At 39.2% G+C, this 25,615-nt stretch overlaps 2 protein-coding genes across 3 annotated transcripts in view; both read right to left on the bottom strand.

Annotated features, from left to right (window-relative positions):
• LOC116053030 (cAMP-specific 3',5'-cyclic phosphodiesterase 4C-like) overlaps positions 1-10,162 on the bottom strand; it is a 107,122-nt gene extending 96,960 nt beyond the window's left edge. Inside the window, exon 1 of the mRNA XM_031303891.2 lies at positions 9,953-10,162. The gene's annotated coding sequence lies outside the window, so the exon portion shown is untranslated. The remainder of the gene's footprint in view (positions 1-9,952) is intronic.
• Positions 10,163-13,325: 3,163 nt separating this feature from the next.
• On the bottom strand, positions 13,326-24,131 carry LOC116053055 (integumentary mucin A.1-like). Of its 2 annotated transcripts, XR_004105731.2 has the most exons (5): positions 23,975-24,131; positions 19,631-19,996; positions 18,578-18,735; positions 14,463-14,587; positions 13,326-14,416 (listed from the first exon to the last, which is right to left on the bottom strand). XR_004105731.2 is itself a non-coding variant. In XM_031303927.2 (4 exons), exons 1-4 carry the CDS (start codon positions 24,033-24,035, stop codon positions 14,543-14,545), a joined length of 630 nt encoding a protein of 209 aa, XP_031159787.1. In that variant the 5' UTR covers positions 24,036-24,131; the 3' UTR covers positions 13,326-14,542. The 2 variants fall into 2 exon arrangements, 1 of the variants encoding a protein (XP_031159787.1); XM_031303927.2 differs by having other exon boundaries at positions 13,326-14,587.
• Positions 24,132-25,615: the final 1,484 nt, after the last annotated feature.

Here is a 25,615-nt window from a genome sequence, read left to right as displayed (position 1 = left end):
ACGGAGAGCGTAGGTATATGTAAGGAGATAACATAGGCACAGGCTAATTATTGATCACTAAAATGCTAGTTAACATTAGTAATTAAACTTAAACAGCTAATATAAGTCGAAACTGCCTGCGAGCTTCTCCTGTACTACACGGTAATTCCTCTACTATGCGACAGTAAGTCGCGTGGTTATGACACAATCGTTAGCCTATTTTTACAAAAACGTCTGCTACGGAGCCATAACGTGAGATACAAGGTAATGGAGCCTTTTATACATTGTCATGTTTCTTTAGAAATAAACAATGGACAAATAGAGTCTTTAAACACTTCAGATGTAAAGTTATTCGCTGTCAAAGTGACGTCAAAATGAATGGCAGTCAATAGGATGCTAACGGCGGGTGATGGCTTGATAGCAACAAAATGGCTCCATAGGAGCTTTGTGGATGCTCGCTTACCCCGTTGACAAAACTGAGAGAACTGGACTCTTTTTCTTAGCTAATAAAAAGTGGACACTTTGAAAAAAAAAATTTGTTTACAGTACAGAGACCCTCATGTTGGGTAATACAGAAAAACGTGATTATGCGATCGCATAATTCAATGCATAATCAGCCAAAGTCCACATATTTATGCGGGGGACGCATTTTTTTCAAATACGCCGCACTTTCGCCGCATAAATTGCCGATTTCCGCGCAAAATATGCGGGGCTTGCATGATTTCATAATCCTCGCATTTTCGTTGCAAAAAAGTCACATATATCTTAGCAGAAAGTTGAAAAATGTTGCGTTTACTTCACACAAGAGCAGCCATTTTCCCCTGTTGCCATGGGAACGTTATGAAGTGACGTAATTACTCAACGTGAACATCATCGAAAAGCTACAAACCCCGCGATGAAGCCATGATGAAACCGCAATTTTTGCAAGTTCCCACAATTTCATCGCATAAAATTGCATAAATATCCCGCATATTCCATCGCATTTTTTTAAGAAAACGTGCCGCATAATCAAGGATTTTTGCCCGCAATAATCACAAAAAAACGCATTTTTCTGGAAGGACTGGTAATAAAATGTACAGACAATATATACTGTTAATGTTACCCAAATAAATAAAATGTTGGACTTAATTTTTGGTGTTGGACTGCTACGCACACACACACACACACACACACACACACGCGCACACACACACACACACACACACACACACACACACACACACACACACAGATTTGTAGGCTGGCCTAGTGGCTCATCCAAAGGATTTGAAGGTTCAGTGTCTTGCTCAAAAAAACAATTGAACTACATACCCTGAGGTTATAGAGGCTCCTCAGGGTTCTAGAATTGCACTGGGGACTCAGAAAAGACAGATTTGTTTTCTAAATGGTCAAAATCAATGCAGCAGAGGTCAAGATATCCTGGCCAGTCCATATCCATTATGCAGCTCAATAGGGTCTTACATTAGACAACCCCCCCACACATCCTATGTCTTTCAAACTCCTCCACTTCACTTTGTAACAGAAGGCTTTGTTGTTAAAAATGTAAAACTAAAGTTAAGATAACCCTAATGACCCTAAGACATTACACAACACATTTTTCACAATATTCTAGTATTAGTTGTGTTGATATATTAACACTTCACTGGATATTTGTGTTGTGTCACAGGTCTCATTACATTATTCCACTCTGCAGTCGAAATTTGACTTCATTTGTGTCAGTTACAAACTACAGTAGCTCCAGGGGGGACACGATATAAGGCGCTGAACCAGAGATTTGTGTATGATTATTAAACCCCTTAGGCTATAATAGTCCTTTCAATCTACTATTCAGTTTAATCTTTGTACAAACATCATAAAACACAACAAGAAAACCTTCAATACAAATGTTTTATTAACGCTCGGCATCCCAAACTGTCACCTATATCAAGTTTTCACTGTAAAAGAAAAACATCTAACACTAAGGCTTTATGTGCTTCCTTCCCCTGTCTTTTATATTAAAATCAATGAATCTGCGGATTACGTTATTGATTACTCAACTAATAATTTGTCTATAAAATGCCCTTTATAATTTCCCACACTACCAAACCCAAATGTATCCAGTTTAGTATCATGTATGAAAAAGAAAAGCATAAAATCTTCCAGTCAGCTGCATGGAAAGCATAATGGAGGATACTCAAACACAGAGTCTGAGTCAACTGAGCAACTTGTGCCCAAATAAACGCAGTGTCCGTCGTCTGGAAACATTTTGGCTTCAGAAAAGATGATTTAAAACAATGTGACTAATTGTCGTTCATTTAACGTTATCAAGGTCAAATGTGCAATTAATCGTGATTTTGATTTTAAGTCATATCGTGCAGCTCTACATTTAAGGATGAAGATTTTCTTAGGAGTAGGGATGTCACGAGAACCGATACTAAGGTACCAAAATTCTGAAAACGTGCCGGTACTCATTTTTTCAGGTACTGGGGGATGTAATCCTTCCGGACCTGACGGGGGCAGTATATACGCCTAACGTTAAAAATGTTCTAGACTGCCGTTAAATGCTGAAGAAGAACACCGACCAGCATGGGAAAACAGCTAAAAGCCCCCTTTCACTGTCTATGATAGCCCCTCATCTCCTTGTATGGCTTGACTGCATTCAGCTTCTGGCTTTACCATACATCTACGGCGGCGGCTTTCACGACTTCACCTGGAACTCCCAAACCGCAAGTGAGTCTATTTCTCTCTGCCGTTCTCTATCACAACCTAACGTGTGCTCTGATAGCACTTGTTTTAACGGACCTCTATAACATCAGTTAACTTTAACCAGCCCGGTTCTTTGTGAAAAACAACAACGGCAGAGAGAAACAGACGTACAGTGCCTTGCAAAAGTATTCACCCCCCTTGGCTTTTTACCTATTTTGTTACATTACAGCCTTTAGTTCAATGTTTTTTTAATCTGAATTTTATGTGATGGATCAGAACACAATAGTCTAAGTTGGTGAAGTGAAATGAGAAAAATATATACATAAAACTATTTTTTAGAAATAAAAAACTGAAAATTGGCATGTGCGTATGTATTCACCCCCTTTGTTATGAAGTCCATAAAAAACTCTGGTGCAACCAATTACCTTCAGAAGTCACATACTTAGTGAAATTATGTCCACCTGTGTGCAATCTAAGTGTCACATGATCTGTCATTACATATACACACCTTTTTTGAAAGGCCCCAGAGGTTGCAACACCTAAGCAAGAGGCACCACTAACCAAACACTGCCATGAAGACCAAGGAACTCTCCAAACAAGTAAGGGACAATGTTGTTGAGAAGTACAAGTCAGGGTTAGGTTATTAAAAAATATCCAAATCTTTGATGATCCCCAGGAGCACCATCAAATCTATCATAACCAAATGAAAAGAACATGGCACAACAGCAAACCTGCCAAGAGACGGCCGCCCACCAAAACTCATGGACTGGGCAAGGAGGGCATTAATCAGAAAGGAAGCACAAAGACCTAAGGTAACCCTGGAGGAGCTGCAGAGTTCCACAGCAGAGACTGGAGTATCTGTACATAAGACAACAATAAGCCGTACGCTCCATAGAATTGGGCTTTATGGCAAAGTGGCCAGAAGAAAGCCATTACTTTCAGCAAAAAACAAAATGGCACGTTTTGAGTTTGCGGAAAGGCACGTGGGAGACTCCCAAAATGTATGGAGGAAGGTGCTCTGGTCTGATGAGACTAAAATTGAACTTTTCGGCCATCAAAGAAAACGTTATGTCTGGCGCAAACCCAACACATCACATCACCCAAAGAACACCATCCCCACAGTGAAACATAGTGGTGGCAGCATCATGCTGTGGGGATGTCTTTCAGCAGCCGGGACTGGGAAACTGGTATTCTTGAGCAAAACCTGTACCACTCTGTGCGTGATTTGAGGCTAGGACGGAGGTTCACCTTCCAGCAGGACAATGACCCCAAACACACTACTAAAGCAACAGTTGAGTGGTTTAAGGGGAAACATGTAAATGTGTTGGAATGGCCTAGTCAAACCCCAGACCTCAATCCAATAGAAAATCTGTGGTCAGACTTAAAGATTGCTGTTCACAAGCGCAAACCATCCAACTTGAAGGAGCTGGAGCAGTTTTGCAAGGAGGAATGGGCAAAAATCCCAGTGGTGAGATGTGGCAAGCTCATAGAGACTTATCCAAAGCGACTTGGAGCTGTGATTGCCGCAAAAGGTGGCTCTACAAAAGTATTGATTTTAGGGGAGTGAATAGTTATGCACATTGACTTTTTCTGTTATTTTGTCCTATTTGTTGTTTGCTTCACAATAAAAAAAAAATTAAAAAAAACATCTTCAAAGTTGTGGGCATGTTCTGTAAATTGAATGATGCAAATCCTCAAACAATCCATGTTGATTCCAGGTTGTGAGGCAACAAAACACGAAAAATGCCAAGGGAGGTGAATACTTTTGCAAGGCACTGTAATTACTGTAAACATGCTTGCTGTCTGGGAGTTCCAGGTGAACTCATGAAAGACGGTACCGTACGATGGCTGTTGTGGTGATGCCAGGCTTCAAAGCAACGGGCAGTGGGGTTCAGAAGACTGACGTTTTCGTTTTTGTAAATCACGCTCTCCTTGCCCCCTCCACTCCACACCATAACAGAAAGTTGAAACTAAAAGAAAACACTGAAAGAAGAGTGACATGACCCATATTTAAATAAAGGAATTAATGTTTAATGCAATGTAAAGTATTATTATTATTTTGTTCCTCTTATTTTTATTTACACACACCGTGGTGTGGTATCGACTTTAGTATTGAGTATTGTGTACTTTTGTTATCGGTACCGAATACTAGATTTTTGGTATCGTGACATCCCTACTTAGGAGTGTTCCACCAAGGAGCTGTCATTAATGTTGTCAGTTGTGATTTTTCTGAAATGACAACTACATCCAACGTCTTTTCAAGGGCCTAATTGGCAAGGTCTCAGAGAAGTCACCTAATTCGTGCTTTCAAGGCAGGTGCATTAGGAAGGTCAACCACTTAAAGTGCTCATATTATGCTGATTTTCAGGTTCATAATTGTATTTAGAGGTTATATCAGAAGAGGTTTACATGGTTTAATTTTCAAAAAACACTATATTTTTGTTGTACTGCACATTGCTGCAGCTCCTCTTTTCACCCTGTGTGTTGAGCTCTCTGTGTTAGCTACAGAGTGAGGCATCTCACTTCTGTTCCATCTTTGTTGGGAGTCGCACATGCGCAGTACCTAGGTCAGCACTGCTAGCTAGTCAGTTGCAGAGTATGAGGGCGTGCCACGTAGGGGTGCAAGATATATCGACTCAATATCGTTATCGCAAATCACGTTGCGCAATATTATATCGAGGGGTGCAAGATATATCGACTCAATATCGTTATCGCAATATATCCAAAGTGTCGCAATAAGTATGCAAAAAAAAAAATATTTTGTGGAGTGCTGCGTCCCGTCCGTTGGCTGTGTGGCTTAGTTGTGTTTGATTTAGAGCTCGCTTGAAATGCTATAATGATCATGTTTCATTGGCCAGTTAACGTGCCACTTGCTAATGTTAGTGCACGTCAGCACACGGGTCCACTACGTGACAAACCTTATGGAGCGAACCATGTGACATGTGTTCATATTTCAACAGAGTGACAGTATAAGTGAAGAAATAGATAGAGACAACAAACAGAACGAATCAGAGAAGAGAAAGAAAAGTTGTGTCCTGTTCTCTTATAACTCTAGACTGCTGTGGGAAGCTCCTTCCAAGGACACAATGAGCCGCTCCCTCTTCTCTCTTTTCACTTGTCTCCTTTTGTGTGCATCTTAGTCCCAGAAATGCCTGTTACTAACCTAGCTCTGGGGAGTTTTCTCCCCGGAGTCCCTTTGCTTCTTCTTCACCCAGAACATCGCCTTGGAATTGGGTGGCACCTACACCGGGGTCCTGGGTGCAGCTGACGCTATGGACTTACTACACCCTGCTACGCTCTGCGTTTCCCCGCAGTGTCCGACTGCGTCCTGCCGCGTCCAACCGCGTCCACCCAGGCTGCTGTGCCACACTACACCCCGTAACGCCCTGCTGTGCCCTACTATGACATGAACTACTATGACTACCATTGTGATCACTGCTTCACTATCTTTATTATGACTATTATTGCCACCATTCACCACTCCCCCAACTGGTGCCGTCAGACACCGCCTACCAAGAGTCTGGGTCTGTCCGAGGTTTCTTCCTAACAAAAAAAGGGAGTTTTTCCTTGCCACTGTCGCAATAGCTACTGCTAATACTTGCTCTTGAGGCAACCACTGTAATAGTTGGGGCTTCGTAAAGTACAGAGTTTGGTCTAGACCTACTCTATCTGTAAAGTGTCTCGAGATATCTCTTGTTATGATTTGATACTATAAATAAAATTGAATTGAATTGAATTGAATTCTCTTTACTTATATATTTTATACTGTACAACCAGTAAAACATGTCCTGTTCTGTAGACATGGTCGTTATTTATTTATTCATGTTGGACCAGTCCAATATGACTGTCAGTAGAAATAAACCTTGTGTTATAAGAAAAGTTGTTTAACTTGTTTTCCCATAACTTTTGTAATTTTACATCTGTTTAAAAATATTGAAATTAATATCGATATCGCAATATTCATAATCAATATCACATTTTGTTAATATCGTGCAACCCTAGTACCACGCTAGCAGCTAGGTGAGCATTATAAGGTGTGTTACATAGTGACGCACGTTCGTCACAGAAGTAAAGGCTGGACTACAATAGAGCTGTTTGGAGCAGTTTGTGAACAGTGTTTTCTCTTGGAGATGGTAAGTCCCTTTGGGGTGGACTTTGGGCTTGTTCACTTTGTAAACCTATAACATGCACAAAAAAGATATATAACACAATAAAGGAAAGGGAAACAGCATAATATGAGCACTTTAAGTCTTCAAGTTAAAACATGCAAACAGTGCTAAGTTGAAAGACAAATATACAGGATGTTGTTTGCTATAGCTGTTTGTAGTCATAAAAATCTGGATTATTTTCAATTAATTAAAATTTGTAAACAATTTGTTCAATATTAATATTTCACATTTTACAACAGTGACCCTGCTTTTAATGCTATAACCATTTTCACATTGACTAGCAGCATGATATAGTACACATCTCATCACATCTTGTGCTGCAGTTATTCAAAGGTTCACTGTGTGTGTTGTGTGAACCCTCCTGTCCTGGCACAGTAGAGTTTGTAATGATTAACTATCTCAATAACAGTGTTCTTGGGTTAAATTCTACAACCAACCGTCATAAAGTGAACACCCAAGGCGTCTTGTGATGCTGTCGTTGACACACATAGGTCTGTTAAGATTTGAGCTGATAAGGACCGTCTGAGCAACGTTCAAGAGCTTCACTGCAAAATGAGATTCACAACCTTCACCCACTTCACCCCCACCACCCACACATTTCTACGAATTGTTACTATCATTATGATTGACATGTCTTACCTCTACAGTAATAGGATATTAAATAAATAGTTTTACATTGTCTTGCCGAAGACAAGTGACTGCTCCCGGCCAACAAATAGTCCGGTACATTACTCAAAACCATAACTTGTTCCTTTTACACACAATAATGAGCTTTACAGGTGGCAGATTTAGTTACTTTTGCACAGAGCCAAGCTGTTTTCCCCTGTTCCAAGTCTTTGTGCTAAGCTAAGCTAACCCGCTGCTAGCTCTAGCTTCATATTTAGCGTACAGATATGAAAGTATCAATCCTCTCATCTAATTCTCTAATTATTATTGACCTAGGTACTATTATATATATCTAATAATTATTGCTTTAACAATTTCAGTTATATATTCTTACACATACTAGTACACACTACATTTTTGGAAATCATTTTTATTGCACTTGTCTTGGACCATGGCAATGTGGCATTACACATTGTACTTGTATAATGATGTATGTGATACATAAACATGTGCTTTGATGTAAATGGTGTAATTGTGTACCAAAAACCTTCATCAAAAATAGCACCACATGTTCAACTTCAAATAGCTTTTAGACTTCAGAGAGAGATGTCTGACCTCCACTAGCTGAGGCCAAATATCTTTTCATGCCACGCCCTCGTTACACAAGAAGGAGCTTAGCGAAAACCACATGTAGTTTTCCGGCTCAAACTGAGTGACTGAGTTACTCATTCAGGCAAACAGAGGATATAGTGTCTTTGGACAGTAATCACTGAGGGACAGGAGCGATCTAGATATAGGTGTGTTTTTACTCTGCTTTGCTCTCTACTGCAGACTAATTTCTTTAAGTGGATCAGTACAGTATAATCTATCTGTCACCGCTTTGTTCTTGAGTATTAAACCATCAACTCTGCATTTTGTTAAACACGACACCTATGACAAATGTCATCATTTCTGCAACTGGACAGCGTAAAGCTTTAAACCAACATTCAAAAATAGTAATTACACTTACACTACTGCTGCTGTGAGAAACTTCAAAACTGACAAATAGAGTCTGAATTTTAGTCACCTGTCAATAAAAGCCCAAGGTTGTTTTTTTTCTCCTCACCAGTGATTTCTAAAGAAGCGACAAGAGAAACACTTTTTTTTCCTGTAGAATTACCAGTGAGTCATGCAGACAGACAAAAGCAGATTTAGGCATGGGCTCTGCAAATGTTTGCAGATGAAACACCCTCAGATGGTGATGATGATAAGGAAAGGAGGAGGCGGCTCAGTGTTGCCTGGAGCAGTACGCCATCTAATGGACACAGAGAGGATGTGTTGACAATGTTAAATTGATGACTAAAGGATTCCCAGTTTTCCACGTCAGACAAACAGGTCTGACAGAATAACTTTAACCGTGAAGAGGCTCTGTGCAGAATTACAACTGTACTGTTAGTGTGAAGGTAAGCACAGCAGGTGCAGTAAAAAATACAATAGGATATATGTCACTGCATGACTTGAAGGATCACATTTTCCTTTCAGGTTGAAACAGGTCTGACAAAATTTGCGTGCGTGCCTGTTTGTGTGTGTGTGTGTGTGTGTGTGTGTGTGTGTGTGTGTGTGTGTGTGTGTGTGTGTGTGTGTGTGTGAGAGAGAGAGAGAGAGAGAGACTAAGAGTCGGTCAAAAGCTTCTCTCTTTAACTGAATAAGAGAAAAGGGAGAGATTTAATGAAAGAAAGAGATGAAACTACTGTATGTCAAGCAGTGGAGAGACTGTGCGTGTGTGTGTGTGTGTGTGTGTGTGTGTGTGTGTGTTTAGAGAGGGGGGGCTACAGAGACAGAATGAAGGAAATAGATATGGAGGAAGGAAGATAAAGACAGGAGGAGGGAATGCGTAAATATTTTGGGGAAATACATTCCATGTGGGTTTGCTCACAAAGTTGAATTATGCCAACAGTTTAACAGACACAATCCTGCTTACATACAAACAACACAACTGGAAACTACTACAACTGAATATGTGCTGCGCAGATCTTATAATAAACACTGTAGAAGATATTCTCCATGAGAAAAATGTATTACAGTGATATAAATACTCTTCCGTTGAAGTAGGCTATTTCATGTTTTTACCTATTTTTTGTCAATGTTTTTTACAGGAATAGGCTATAATGGGAATATTAAAGGAAATATGCTTTAAAGCAATACAAACACACTATTAAATCTAATGAATGTAATAGGGATTAGATATAACATTAGTGAAGTTTATATCAGTCGTAAGTATCTAAGTCTGAGTATCACATACTAGCGTTATGTCCCTATATGTATTCTGCAGGGCCAGTACAAGACTCCCATAGTGAAATCCGTGATTTTTCAGAATTTTCTTTTCCAGGAGCAAACTGTCAGCCCTTCAGTTTTCTAACTTACTTTTTCATGGGAAAGACGTACACATTAAATATATCGTCTGTCTCTCTACGCGGATCTACCGTCATGTCACAGTTTTGAAAGTTTAATTGTAAAGACTAAGTTTAACTCACCGCAGCGGCCGTCTTCTCTCGCTGGGTTTTCCTTGCAGGGAAATTCCACTGGACCTGTTGGAGGTGTCGGTCAGGTAATACTGCTGCAGTTATGGGTCTTTTCCATTTTATTGCCGCTGATTAGTTAGTTAGTTTAGACTTCAAACTCTGCAACATGCAGCGCTGCGTGCCTGCGTGCCCGGTCGGCCGTGACGTCGACGCCCCGCCGGATCACATGACAGGAAGTGTAGCTGTGGGACGTAAACAACACTAACCACGAGGTCTGCTGTGGCTTTCAAACCTTTTTACTGCTCACACACACACACACACACACACACACACACACACACACACACACACATAACTGACAGGATTCAAATCACCAGGCACTTTTTTGCTTATCTATCATTTATTTAGGTCATACAGGCCGCCTTGCAGTTTATCGCTGCTCTTTCTTGATTTATTTCTTGATCTATCGAACCATCCATCCATCCATCCATCCATGTCTCACCTAAAACAATTGGACTGAAATAAGGGCTCCCTCATATTCACAGATGTTATTCAGATGTCTGTAAATCAGATTTATTAGGCAAACAAGTTAGGCTATATGACAGACGTCTACTTCTACTTATGTTTTCGCTGGAAAAGTTTCAGTGATGTTATACACACAGACGCTGAGACAGCAAGATCACTCTTAGTCAAGAGTTTCAGTTTCAGTTTGGCCACAGTGGCACAGTCCTCTTACTGGCTCTGACCTTTTAGGGTAAAACCTCCACTATCAAACCCTGCAGACAACATGCTTTATTTCTTGAATCTGAGTCATCTATCTGGACAAACTTGACATGTTAAAGTGTTGGTCAAAAGCCAACAGACAGTGCTGGATGGTTCTTCTGAGCATAACATCAATCTGAGTCAGGGATCAGAACAACGACAGAGGCGTCGTTAGGCCTGGGCGCATAAACAGTATATAAACTGGACCAACAGATCCCGTTGCTCTGGACGGAGACCAGCGAAGGATATTAGAAGCACTTTTCCAGTGATGGCTGAGCGTTACTGCTCAGCCTCCAACTGAGCTTGAAGACGTAGATGTGACGTGACAACCTGTCTGAAAGTTGGAAGTCTTCTGGTAACTGTGCCAAGAGAAATCTCAATCAATCCCAATCTTACAGAGACGGAGAGCGTAGGTATATGTAAGGAGATAATTAGGCACAGGCTTATTGCTAACTAAAATGCTAGTTAACATTAGTAATTAAACTTAAACAGCTAATGTGAGTCTTAACTGCCTGCGAGCTTCTCCTGTACTATACGGTAATTCCTCTACTATGCGACAGTAAGTCGCGTGGTTATGACACAATCGTTAGCCTATTTTTACAAAAACCGTCTACTACGGAGCCATAACGTGAGATACAAGGTAATGGAGCCTTTTAAACATTGTTGTGTTTAGAAATAAACAATGGACAAATAGAGTCTTTAAACGCTTAAGATGTAAAGTTATTCTCTGTCAAAGTGGCGCCAAAATGAATGGCAGTCAATGGGATGCTAACGGGAGGTAATGGCTTGGTAGCATCAAAATGGCGCCATAGGAGCTACGCGTTCCAGGGAGAGGCTTACCCCCTTGCCTGGGCGTACCCGGGTACAGCCCCGAATGTTTTATGTATATATTTTTTTTAGTAAAATAGAATAAAAAAGCCCCAAAATGGCAAAAAAAAATTGTAGAACTCATGGTATAACTGTAACTTTGTCCAGTAGTCTATATTTTTTCCGAGGCGAATAGAATGGGCAGCTACGTGCAGGGTCTGACCAACTTGTTGTATATGTTGCTATCACCTAGCAACCGTCTCTACGTGAGGAAAGCTATTATCAAAGAATTTCTAATATGGGAAGAAGTTCCACTCTCTCGTTACTTCCGGCTTCTGAACTGGTTGCAGTTCCACCAGAGTTCCATATAGGGGGCGCTCACAGGCCAGTGCAGAATGAATGGGACTCTATGGAGCTATACCCCTCAAAATCCACTTTTCTCAGAATATAATTTTTTGTCTAGTAATTTGAATGTTGCATTTGAAAGGGGAGGCTAAGAAAATACACACTGCTGGGTGTTAGATTTTTTTAAAGTGGCTTTTTTGTTCTAAAAAGCCTTTTAAAATGTCAATGACGTCATACACATATACGGCCAGAGATTCTGCTTTACGGCAAGCTCTGAGTCGCTTCCTTTTTTCTCTCGAGGCATCGACAACACAGCTGACAGATTAGACTCTCCCTGTTAATACACGTGCTAGAAAGAGGTTTGCTAATGTTTTAAAGACCACGCCGAAATATTCACTCTGGCATTCTGGTTCTGCTTCGGATGCCGTCAAGCGGGATCTCTGATCGTAATCAGTCCTTCACTGACCAATCAGCATTCATTAGCAGAATGCTAGCGTGTTATGGGCAACAACGACTCAACCTGTAACAAATCGAAAGGGCATAAGTACTCGTTCATTCAACTTTTGACCTATAATCCATGTTGAACTTTCAAAAACTACAATCAAATCTGAGATTTCTCAACGACAATCAGGCGAAAGAGACAAATTTAGCCGTCTAGCTCCATAGGGTCCCATTCATTTTGCACTGGACCGTGATCACCCCCAGTGGAACTCTGGTGGAACTGCAACCAAAGTAGGTACAATGGGGCTTAATAGGGAGTGGAACGGCTTTCCGTAGACGGGCTTTGCTATTATTTTCGGAGGAATCATAGCCAAATCAGTCTAATACATTGATGCCATTAACACAAAGTTTAGGAGCGCAATACTAATGATTTCATTTGAAGTTACATCCCCAACAAAAGATGCAAAAGTGGGAAGAGTAAATTTTGCCTAGGCTACATGTGTGCTGACTCAGATATAATTAGAAAAGTCGATCTACAGGAGAATAAATAGTTGAAAGCAATACAGAATGCCTAAGAGCCTTACTGCAATATATTCCATTATGTTTTTATATTTGGATTGTAATCTATGTTTCCCTTCACATAAAGACATTTCCAGCATACATTGATTCAGAAAAAGGCATTAATAGGAGCCTAAAAATTCACCATAATGCAGGAAATGAAGTGTTTTATGCTAAAAAGAAGAAGAAGACCCCCAACATCATAAGTCCACACAGATCTGGAAGCAAAACCTTGGCCTTTGGGTTGCCAGACCAGTAATGATTAGGCCAAATGTTGGTGCTATTTAACCTGCATCTACAAACTGGGCAGCTAAAATAAACATGCACTGGCTATTAACAAGCTGGGCAAGCCAATCCCTGTTTTGCATTGCATTCAGTTTAGTTAAATGGGTCCGGGCTAAGCCCTGAACCTCCTCAAGTCCTAGAAACGCCCCTGACCAGTGATATGGAGAAGGAATAAACAACTTTTAACTGTTTTAGGAATATTCCTTTTATTTTATTGAAAATATCACAATTATGTACTTTACATTGGTCTGGCAGCAAGTGTGTAATGCACACAGAAGAGGTTTATATCGTGATCATCCAGATTTTTAAAAGCATGGATTTACTGCAACTCCTGAGCGTAAACGTACAGCAAAATTACTTTGTCAAAATAATTTGAAAGTAGTCTGAATGTTTCATTTTCTATTGAAAGAAGGCTGTGTGTGTCTCAGTCATCACTATAGGATGTTAACCGAATAACAATTAATGAATAAGAGAAGCTTTGCCACGCACATACGATTCACATACAATGTTGACACATTTCATGTCCTCTCACACAGAACATGCAGAGGACTTTATGTGTCAACATTGTATGTGAGAGATATACAACATTTGTCTTTAGCTGTACAAAAAAGGCCTGTTATGTTTCTGCAGACTAGTTTCATTGTTTTTAGAAGGCAGAAATAATCTAAAGGACCAGGATAACAGAAGATCCAGCAAAGATAAACTACCAGTATTTGAATTTGAAGGTTTAGCAAGCAAGTGCACTTGTTGGCATTATTTGTAGATAGTCTAAATATGTTTCCTTTGTTATGTCATCTCTTGCCTTGGTTAGTTGGCAGTCTTAATATTTCTTGGCTATAATTATTCCAATAAATTGGGTTTCTTCACTGTTCCTGCTAAAATGTAACTCAACCAATACGTTTATTTCTAGATCAAAACTAATCTACGCTGGATGTCTCAGGCCAGGGTATACATTATTTATACATAATATATGGCAATAAATAACAATACAAACTGTATACTTCACATACACTTGTACATTCCAATTACGTTTCTATGTATACAGACATTTATACATTATTTTCACGTACACATTCAATACTGGAAATGCGTACATCTTCCCATGCACTGTTGATGATACAAATCCCTAAATCATCATGGAAACTTAAAATGTACTGTATTCCTATAATGTTACATTTAAGAGTGCAATTATGAATATGCTTTTTAGGCTGATTCTTTTTTCAAAAGAAACTACGGAAAAAGAGTTGATTCAGCTTCAATCAGCAGAATTAAAAGCAGCCAACCAAGCAGGTCAAAGCTGGGCAGAAATAATCCACTGTCATTGACAAAAGTGTTCTGTAAAGAAATAAGAGTTGTACGGCAAACTGGACTCCTCCTGGATTTCAGTGTCTGAAGCCCCTTTTGTCATTTTGTGTACTGGGCGAATGGAGACTCCTCGTTGACTTTGCTCTGAAGAAATGAAAGGAAACAGCAAAAGGGTTAAAAGGAACACAACATATTTATACTAACCTGCAACCAGTGTGGTGTTAAAAAGGAGTTGCAAAGCAGCATTCCAATGTTAATTTAGAGAACATTAAATGGAGTGCAGTGTGAAGATGTGTTTGATTCTGTTCAGAAGCTCCACATGCAGGAAAAAAATAAGATAAGATTTTCACTAAATATGTAGATGTAAATTATGTAAAATTGCCTTTTAATATACAGAATAAAGTCCTGTCACTTATTTAACCTGCAAGTTATCTGCTCATCATCACCTGCTCAGTTTGGGAAATCAGCTGTTTTTGTGTGTGGACACATATGTTGTTGGCCATGTACTGTATGCGCTGCCGTGTACGCAGTACACTTTGTTCTAATCAGACACAACGTCCTGAAAGCTATTTACAGCGGCTGCACTTGTGTGGCAATAAAGATTTAGAGATAGCTGGCAACAGTAGTTATATTCTATAGATTGTTTTGCTTGTGTCTCTGTTTTTCACACAGTGGAGATCTGATGCTTGGTCACACTTTCATCTGAAGTGACATCTGAGCCTACAGGTTTACAGTGTCTGAATACATGCTGACGCACTGATACAGTGCTGATGATAAGCTTCAATTTCCGAAGAAAGTGCTTTGTCATTACATGCTCACCACACACTGTCCGATTTCTGATACTTTTTTTCACAAACTGAGAAATGGAGTCAGGCTTCCTGTTTGTGTAAAAGAGTAAGCAGCAAACTATGACTGCTGAGGGGGAAAGGAAGAAGATGACACATGCCAGTTAATCCATTTTAAATGTCAGCTCTTATACACAGCCAGGGTTGACGGTTCAATTTCCTGTAGAGCAAGACTGTAGACTGTAGCCTACTGCTGCCATATTCTACCTAACGAATGTTGCCCCCTGCTGGTGGAAATACACACAAGGCAGAACCCCACTATACACTGTGTGCAAAACTGTTAGGCAAGTTGTATTCCTGAGGACTTATTGTATTGTAACAAATACATTGCTCTGTCAATCAGAAATCTTAATAAACCTCAAATCTGAATATTTAACAAAGGAAAAGTGACTTTTGTCTTTCTCAGGAGAATATCTATGTGTGCAGAATTATTATGCAACTAAATGAAAAACTAAAATTTTCCCATCTCACTTGTTTATTTCAATTTCTTAGAGTAAGAATAAAACTCAAAATGCTCAAATAAACACTTCTGATTTCAAGAAATATTCAGTGACCAATATAGCCACCCTTCTTTTCAGTAACTGTCATGAGCCTTCCATCTGTTAGTTTCTTGATCTGTTGATGATCAACTTTTTGTGCAGCAGCAACCACAGCCTCCGAAATGCTGTTCAAAGAGGTGCATTGTCTTCCCTCATTGTAAATCTCATATTTAAGAAGGGCCCACAAGTTCTCAATGGGGTTTAGGTCAGGTGAGGAAGGGGGCCATGTCATTATTCTGTCATCTTTAAGGCCTTTGCTGGCTAGCCATGCAGTGGAGTACTTGGATGCATGTGATAGAGAATTGTCCTGCATAAAAATCATGGACTTCTTGAAGGATATATACTTTTTCCTGTACCACTGCTTGAAGAAATTATCTTCTAAAAACTGGCAGTGGTTTTGGGAGTTGATTTTAAGTCCATCTTCAACCTGAAAAGGTCCAACTAGCTCATCCTTAATAATAGCAGCCCATACCAGTACCCCACCTCCACCTTGCTGGCGTCTGACTCAAAGTGGAGCTCTGATCATTAGTGATCCAGCCATGGGCCCATCCATCTGGTCCGTCAAGAGTCACTCTCATTTCATCGGTCCATAAAACCTTTGAAAAATCTGTCTTCAGATATTTCTTGGCCCAGTCTTGACGTTTCAACTTATGAGTCTTGTTAAGTGGTGGTCGTGTTTCAGCCTTTCTTACCTGGGCCATGTCTCTGAGCACTGAACACCTTTTACTTCTGGACACTCTAGGTAGGTTGCATTTCTAGAAAATGGCGGCACTGGAGGTTAATGGGTTCCTGGTAACTTCACGTTTAATTCTTCCCAAGTCTCTAGCAGTTAATCTGCGTCTTTTTTTCTCCACACGTTTCTTGTGACCCTGTTGACTATTTGCAACAAAACTTTGATTTTTCAGTGATCACGCCTCAATATCTTTGCTACTTCAAGAGTGCTGCATCCCTCTGAAAGGCATTTTAAAAATTTTGACTTTTCAGAGTCTGTTAAATCACTTTTTTTGCCCATTTTGTCTGAGGTAAAGAAGCTGCCTAATAATTATGCACACCTTGATATAGGGTGTTGATCACTTAGGCCACACCATCCCTCATTACACAAATACATATCACCTGATAATGCTTAAATCAAATTAGCATTCAAGTTTATATAGCTTGGAATTGGAAAATATGCATGAAAATGACGATAATGTCAAAATACTCACTTGCCTAATAATTGTGCACACAGTGTATTCATGTCATATCATTGTTTACTGTGTATTCTTCTTGGTTCTTTGTCTCAAACCATGTATTTGTCATCTTCCATCTTTGCTTGGAGTTGAATTGTCTCATTTAAGTGTGGTAACACTTGCACAAAATGTTCAAGTGTTACAGAAGCTTATGTTATGATGCTTATGTAATGTCAAAATGTCATGTCTTCAAGAATTTGGCAATCAATTTTAGGAAAATGCATAAAAATATAAAATACGACCTAGATTCTGCAGCCATGTTAGCCGCTCTGTGAAGCTGTTCTTAGACACAGCGGTACTTTGACCTAAATGCTAACGTCAGCATGCTATCATTCACAATTACAATGCTAACATGCTGATGTTTAGCAGGTATAATGTTTACCATGTTCCCTTTCTATAGTAGTTTGTTAGCTTGCTAACATTAAAGCTATAGTGTATAGTTTCTGTCGTCCCCATGAGGAATTCTAAGTCATGACAACAACACTGTCGGCGCGTCCACATGATACAGACTACGTTTACACGTGGCCGGCTATTTTCATAAACGGACATTTAGAACATCTACGTTTTTAGAAAAGTGTTCGTTTACATGTACCCGTGTATATATGCCGTCAATGCCGTCAAGAGCATGCCACACCTTTAGGTGGCAGTGTAACAAGAAGCTCAAGCCCACGTTAGCCAATCAGAATCCCGAAAATAGCAACAACATCAACGAATCACTTCCTCTTTCTCTCTCTTGGCTGCCTAAACCTCCGTTTGTCTCAGTTTACATGCAAACGTGCAAACGAAGTTTTCCAAAATCTCCACTTTGGCCGGAGTTTTTAGAAATAATCGTTTTCTGTGATAAAAACAGGGTTTTCGTGTAAATGAGAGGCCAAACCGCAGGAAAATATCTGCGTCTTCCCTTCGTGTAAACGGGGCAACAGCCTTCCGTGATTGCGCACGCGCCCGCACCCCTCCTCCACGCAGTTGCTAGTATGCAAGGAGGACACAGAGAATTAAAAAAACATGATGGACTCTTCAGAAGAGGTCATTATAGTCACTCGAGCTTCTGCGCGGGAAATTCAACGGACGACACAATCTTCTGAACATAGCCATGCTGAGAAATACAGAGACAGTTGTGTGGAGCTGATAGTCTTAATTAGCTTTGTATCAACTCATTTGGCAATGGCTAGAATGTAACGGACGTTCATTAATATCAAAAAGTTACGCACTAAAGCTTTAACACTAATTAGCACTAAATACAAAGTGTATTTAGCGTCATTAGTTTTGCAGGTATTATTACTGTACTAAATTTTAGATAAACAATGAATGTTGGTACAACATTTCATGAAAGATGACCAACTGGTTTCACAGGTACGCTATTAACATTGCTTAGAACTATGAATAACTTTTTCACACTCATCCAAATGTGTAATGTAGCCTACCCAATTACATACAGATTGGATTATGTTTAAGTAGTTAAAATGTAGTTTTACAAAAAAATTGAAAATCTGAACATCAGGTTCCTGTTTTCTAACTCACCATCGGCACGTCTTCAAGCCTCTCGAAGTTGGACCTCGGTGATCGGATGCATTTCAAGCTGACAACCACCAGCACGAGGACTAAGATGATACAGAAGATGCAAAGGATAGCCACGAGGCCGGGATTTGCTGCTAAGTCACCCCACTCGTGTGAAAGATCTGAGGGTGATACAAACCAAGAAGTCACCTTCTTAACTACTCAACAAAAATATATTACATTTCTGCTTCAGTCCAAAAAGAAAGATTGTTAAAAAAGAAATAATTGCAATTCTAAAATTTGCCAGCAGAAAGCTGGTCTAGAGCAGGGCCAGCAAACCCTGGGCTAAAGGCGAGGTTAGCCCACTAGGAATGTGTCAGTGTGAACGCCTTCTTAGCCCAAGGCTAACAGCTCTGTTAGCCTGGGGCTATGTGCAGTGTGAAAAAATGTATTGTTACATTTAGCCTTTTGTCAGATCTGTGAATAAAAAATATCGACAAGCAACTTTTATATGCTTCTCTAATACCCTTGTTGGGGAATTATTTGTATGTACTCTTTTATGACAGCTGTTTCTGTACTAATTATTTTTTACATTTTACGGATTTGTAATCGCTGTAATTTTATATATTGTACAGTAATGTTTTTTTTTTGCAGTATCACAATTGCCTCTAGTAAAAACCTCAAAGTCAACTGCGGTCTTCAATCTTTACTGGAAGTGTGTTAAGAGGACAGAACATTTAAGCACATGCTTTTCTCTTACGTAAGATTGTATATAAAATAAAAGACAGCTGGTTTGGAGTCTTCTTCTAAGATCCCCCATTGGCCAAACATGTAACAATGCAGCTTTAGAGTGAATACAAGTTAGTTGCAGCCTTGCAGTTATTTTAATGCTCCACTCCGCTCTTAGACTGATCTCTTGCAATTACGAAGGGACCATATCTAAATGAGTGAAAATGTTGCAGGATTTTTGTCACTATTTTGTCATGTTTTTCAAATATTTTGAGGTGTAGATTCACTGTTCTCCGATTCAGAATAAAGAATGAACCTTTAAACCCTCAGCTCTGACAGTAGTCTGACCTGGGCTGGTTATGTTTACAGTGGTGATTGCGGTGATGTTTGGTGATTCTGGTGCAGGAGGGAGTGTTGATCCATGGAAACCGGTCTCGTTGGATGTCTGGTTGGTCGTTGTAGTCTGAGGAGGAGTGACACTGGGATGTGTTTCCTCTGTCCTGTTGGGTGTTTGTGGGGAAGTCAAGGGCGGTGGTAATGATGAAATGTTTTCTGAAGTGACGGCAGTGGTAATCTGGTGTGTTGTTGTTGGAGGCTGTTGTGTGTTGTTGGTTGTCACATTGAATAAACTAGTTTTTGTTGCAGCCAAACTGGTGTGGTGTGCAGCACTTGTTATCTCATTTGCAAGTTTGGTTGTGGAGGAAGTGGTGATGTCTGCAAAGAAACAAACAGCATAAAAAACGTTGGGAGGATGAACAGCATTTGCACCTGATCAAGATAAGGCTAATGGAGGGTTGGCTTTTTCAAAGTTGATAACAAAACTGATATTTTTTTTTTTTAAGATAGTTTTTTGGGGCATTTTAGGCCTTTATTTGACAGGACAGCTGAAGACATGAAAGGGGAGAGAGGGGGGGGGGAATGACACGATGCAGCAAAGGGCCGCAGGTCGGAGTCAGACCCGGGCCCGCTGCATCGAGGAGTAAACCTCTACATTTGGGCGCCCACTCTACCAACTAGGCTATCTGGGCACCCACAAAACTAATATTTTTAACCAAAAGCAGAGGCGTAGCTGAATAATGTGTCCTATGCACAGGAGGTGACTAAGCTTAAGGGCCCACCTCCACTTTAGATTAGCTTCATTTTATGACACAGCATGCACAAACACAGTACTGCACTTGGACTCGCCCAGGTTTTTCCCTCTGTATCACATTCGAGTCACAAAGCTATCATGATCAAATTAATTTGTTCTTACATTTTAATGTAAGCAATTCAATATTACTTCAAATAAAGAAATACTGTATAAAAATGAACCGTGCAAATTAGTCTATTTTGTATTGTCTTCCCTATTGGACGCCCAGCCATGCAATACACACTAATTTAACACAAGTGTCCTCCTTATCCCATCTCATCTAAAAAAGTAAGTGGGTGTAAAAGCAGTAAAACAATGATTCATGAGTTCACACAAGGGAGACTTGTTGGAGAATCAGATACGTTTAGCCACTCTACGGACCTTTTTCACAGCAGACATTTTGACTTGTCATAGTAGGAAAAGCACAGCTGAAGTTGATAACCTTAACGATGGCTCAATTCCATCAAGTGTCCCAGTAAACTATTTCAGTGAGTCAGCATGCACAACACCAGGGCCTCTCCTAAGTGGAATGCAGCCATCATTAATGGTTTTAAATACACCGGTGCTATTCCTACTATGACATGTCAACATGTCTGCCGTGAAAAAGGTCTATTCCACTCTTTTAAGAAGTAGAGTATCAGGTCCAATATTTGTGTTATCACTGTGAGGGGACACACTGAACACACTGTGCTACTTTGTGCTCTGACTTTATTCAACTTCTTCCTGTTAACACCTAGCCATAGTAACGGCAGCCTCGTAGGACACACTAATCCATTACCACAATGTTAGCCATTCCCAGCTCCACTGGTTCAGTCCAGCAGACTTGGATGACGCAACAACAAAAAAGTGGTCAATAGCAAGATGGTATGGAGTAATAAACTGTAGACTTTTGCCACATTTTATATGCACTATTGCAATTTCTGATGCACTAGAGTAAATAAAATTGCCTACAGTATAGTTGGAGTCTGAGTTTATTGCACCAAGCCAAACAGCAACATTATTAGTATGTTAGCAGAAGGCCCTCAGTGTCTATAGCCCCAATGAAGGTAAATAATCATTGGCCAGAGGGTTATTTAACAACACTTACTGCTACTGTGAAGGTATTTACAGAATCCTCAAAGACTCTTCTAACCATCTGCAGGAAAAAAAACATTTGTCTACTTCACAATAAAAAGGGTTTTTAACCTGTTTCTAAAGTTACAACTGTATTTCCTAATCGAGGTGTGTCCTTGCTTAGCTTAGTTGTAAAACACAAGCAATTATTTTGTATGAAAATACTTGTTTCATACACATTCAACAAATATGAGCTTAAAGAAAGCCACAAATCCATACCCCCGAGGCGGGAAAATGTATGTACTTTTGTTTGATCTTGTTGGTCTAAGACTACAGAATACAGTGGCACTCATAAGTTTATGAACCCAGGCTAAAGTTGACTAAAAAGAGGAATAAAAAAATAGCCTCACAACATCACATCCCCTTCACCATACCTAGAGACTGGCATGGGGTACTTTCCATAAAATCATCTCTCAATGCAAATCAAACCAGCTAGGTTAACTGAAATAAAACCATGCCAATCTCTAGGTATGGTGAAGGGTATGTGATGATGTGGGGCTATTTTAATTCCAAAGGCCAAGGGAACTTTATCAGGATGCATAGTATCCTGGATCCATTAAATAACTGGCCTTTAAAATAAAAATCTGCCTTCTTCTATGGGAATTTAACATAGGGGTGTACTTACTTATGCCTGTATTTTAAGGAAGAACATTTATTTATTTACAATACATTATTCATTCACAAAGAAAATTTGGTGTCCTTAAAGGATGGATTTTCCTCATATTTTTAATTAAGGCATTAAGATCAATTTCCAAAAGATCATTTTTTTTATTGCTCTTTTTAGTCAACTTTAGCACAGGTTCATAAACTTATGAGTGCCACTGTAGTTTTGTGCTGTACTTTTTGATTCAGGTGTTTTAAAGCTTTTGTAGATTTTATCCAAAGCATGTTGTAAAATTAGAGCAGTATGAAATCAAAATATAAACCAGCTCGGCGGACCGACCTGTAAGTCTAGATACTTCAGGGGCCATGTTGCTAACAGTAGTGTTGATATTTAAAGTTCAGTCTTGACTTGGAAAACAGCAGTTGAAAAAAAAAGTCCATTCAGTAGCTAAAGCCTAGGTGACATATTTGAGGTATCTGTACTTTACTTGAGTATTTCCAGTTCATGATCATTCATTCATGTAAAAATGCCAAACATTTCATGGTTTACGTTTCGCAAATACGAAAAGTTGCTTTTTTTGGTCTTAAATGACAATAAATGTTTAATTGTAATTCATTTTGAGGTTTGGACTGTTGGTCGAACAAAAGACATTTGAAGGTGTCAATAATTGCAACGACATTTCTCACTGCTTTCTCACATTATACAAACTAAACAATAAATGAATTGATCAAGACAATACTTAGCAGATCAATGGAAATAATTATTTGTTGCAGCCATTTATAAAATGATTAAAGATTAGCTTAACGTCAACCAACTACAAGAATAAAATGCTGCTTAAACATGAATGCATGAGTAGGCTAATAATAATCCAATGCTATATAATAGTACATACACTCACAGGGGACATTTGTTTCTGCATTGAGTACTTTTGATACTTTAAATACATTTTCCTAATTATACCTTTTTTTACTTGAGTAATATTTCCAATGCATAACTTTTACTTGTAATTAATTATTTTACTGTGTGGTATTAGTAATTTTACTAACTGTAAGGAAAGGATCTGAAAACGTCATCCAACTGCTCCATCTACTGATGAAGATTGTGTGACACGATCAAATGCTCCATAATAGGTTCTAAATAGACCTTGAGGTGAGATTATTTCGCCAACTAATGAAGCTGTTTTTCGTGTATTTTAGGCACATTTCAGTTTGAGATTCAGATTAGGCTGTTGCCGTGTTTAATAACGCAGAACTAAATAACTGTCATGACGTGTGTTTACTGATGATGCAGACAAACAGCTGGCGATCAGCTGGCATTGTGTAAACGTGTCTGTGTGCGTACAAGTGTTTGCAGAAGTAGCAGACACCACATTACTGTAGGTTTAGCTCAGGATCCCTTTCACCGATTAAATATTTGCTTCAGTTTCCTCCCAGGCGTGACCTTGCCATTTACTTTAACTCCCTCTTATGATTTAATAGCGGTTCATACTTCACTTTAATTATTTGTATCATACAAAATGCAGAAAGGCAAACTTTGACTTGCATTTCACAGCAACACACATTAACATACCGCCAAATATGGAGATTTCTGTGTTACTATAGGCTGATTGTTGTCCAACTTTTGATGCAATCCTGACCTCAGATATTGCTGTTCAAGGCATACAAAATGCACTAAATCCACATTGTGTTCCTGTATGTTGAGAAAAAAACTACCTCCAACAAACCTGCCTCTCGCTGCAGGAAGTTCCCCGTTTGCGTAACTTTGCATCTTTTGATTTCCATATTCTATATCTCACACAGGTTAAATACATCAACTAAACATGTAACTATGTGAAATGTTGACTTACTTTCACAGAGAGTCGCTGCAAACAGGGACACAAGCACAGTGAGGTGCATCGCTGCAGGCATGTTGAAAGAGGAAAAGGCTGGCGGTCATATCGACAACATTCAAATACATCTACATCCTTGACAGCAGGATGTATGAGTGCCTGAGGAGGTGTGCTCTAAACGCTGGACTGGTACATATCAACTCCTTCAGGCTGGATAGTCAATGTTTGAACAATGCTCCGTATTTGCTCTGTAAAGTTCTATTTATGTTCTTGCTTTCTACTGCTGAGGGCTCTAATATTTTGAATACATTGTTGTGTGAATGCTGGATGTTAAAAAGTGGCAATTAATTGGATTGCTGGTTTTAAAAGTTGAATAATACCCATAATGTATGAAAGATGTTCAACATGTTAAGGTATGAAAATGTCTACTTCAACTTTAACTTCAACTTTATCTGTGTCCCACCCAGGACATAGAAGATACCTTCAGGTACATATAACAGGTGATTTACAGCTTCTTTTTGCTGTACAAGTGACTGACAAGCCACGAAAAAGACATTACAAATATAATCATATGGTAAAATATTAAAAACATCACAATAGTTAAAATATATGGGCCTAATTATATGAAAAACTAGATATATTTTGATTATTTAAATTGTGAACGCTGGGAACGGTTTTATATTTGTTTCTTTAAACTTACTTAACATTGAAATGCAATTATTAATTAATGACTTTGCATCTTTATAAGATTTTAACATGCCGTTCAGTTCAAATTCTCAAACAAATGAAACATGTCAGTGTTAAGAGCAGTGTACAGCTGCTCTCCACTCCAGTATGATGTCACACACTCTGGCTCCGAACATTCAGTTCCACAGACACTCATGTAAAAATCTGAAAAGGTCTGAAAATTGCACAACACTAAAACCGTAGTCTAGTACAGTATCAAGTTCCATTTACACTAACCAGTATAAAACTACTGCACAGTTTGAAAATGAATTAATTTCACAGGTTCAGCCTGTCTCAAGGCAAAGTTTATACAGGTCATTATAAGTGTCAAAAACATGAAAACTGTTTCACATCAATAATGATTATTTTTGTCACACTATACCAGAAAGATAAATAAAAGGAATGCCCCTCTGTTGGATGGTGTACAGTTTAAATCTTTGAGTGCAACAATGATTTGAATTTCACACTATAAACCCTTCCAACAACTGGAAGTTGCATGTTGTGTTAATGGCAGCAGTTGTACACTCTTGCCTAGGATGTGATAAAAAAAAAAGAAAACGCTACAACCATCAGAGGTATTAGTGTGACAGGCAGTGAAAAAGCTTTTCATCCCTGAATGCTCTTACAGGAGTGCACATCATTTAAATATAAATAAACAGACAAATTGGACAGAGAGACAATAAAGCTACAAACATGAAGGGAAAAGTGTTCCAGCACTTCCACTTAAACTCCACTTCAAGTCGCTGTATATACTGTGTGTGTGTGTGTGTGTGTGTGTATGTATGTATATATATATATATATATATATATATATATGTGTGTGTGTATGTATATATGTGTGTATGTATATATTTGTATTCATGTATTTCTCCGAATGATTTGTATATGTGACCAGAAGATGTTTGCTAAATAAGTTTGTGGTGTTTTGTAATT

Source organism: Sander lucioperca, chromosome 11 (genome assembly GCF_008315115.2).
Source record: "Sander lucioperca isolate FBNREF2018 chromosome 11, SLUC_FBN_1.2, whole genome shotgun sequence".
Classification (NCBI taxonomy): domain Eukaryota; kingdom Metazoa; phylum Chordata; class Actinopteri; order Perciformes; family Percidae; genus Sander; species Sander lucioperca.
The sequence above is the reverse complement of the archived record's forward strand: the minus strand, read 5'-3'. Positions and strand labels throughout refer to the sequence as shown.

Excerpts from the sequence above, each read along its gene's own strand:
- LOC116053055 (XM_031303927.2), bottom strand. The coding sequence starts at position 24,035 with ATGCCTGCAGCGATGCACCTCACTGTGCTTGTGTCCCTGTTTGCAGCG. Across the intron at positions 18,736-19,630 it reads TGTAAACATAACCAGCCCAG|ATCTTTCACACGAGTGGGGT; the intron begins GTCAGACTACTG and ends TATCACCCTCAG. Across the intron at positions 14,588-18,577 it reads GGCTTGAAGACGTGCCGATG|AGCAAAGTCAACGAGGAGTC; the intron begins GTGAGTTAGAAA and ends TCATTTCTTCAG.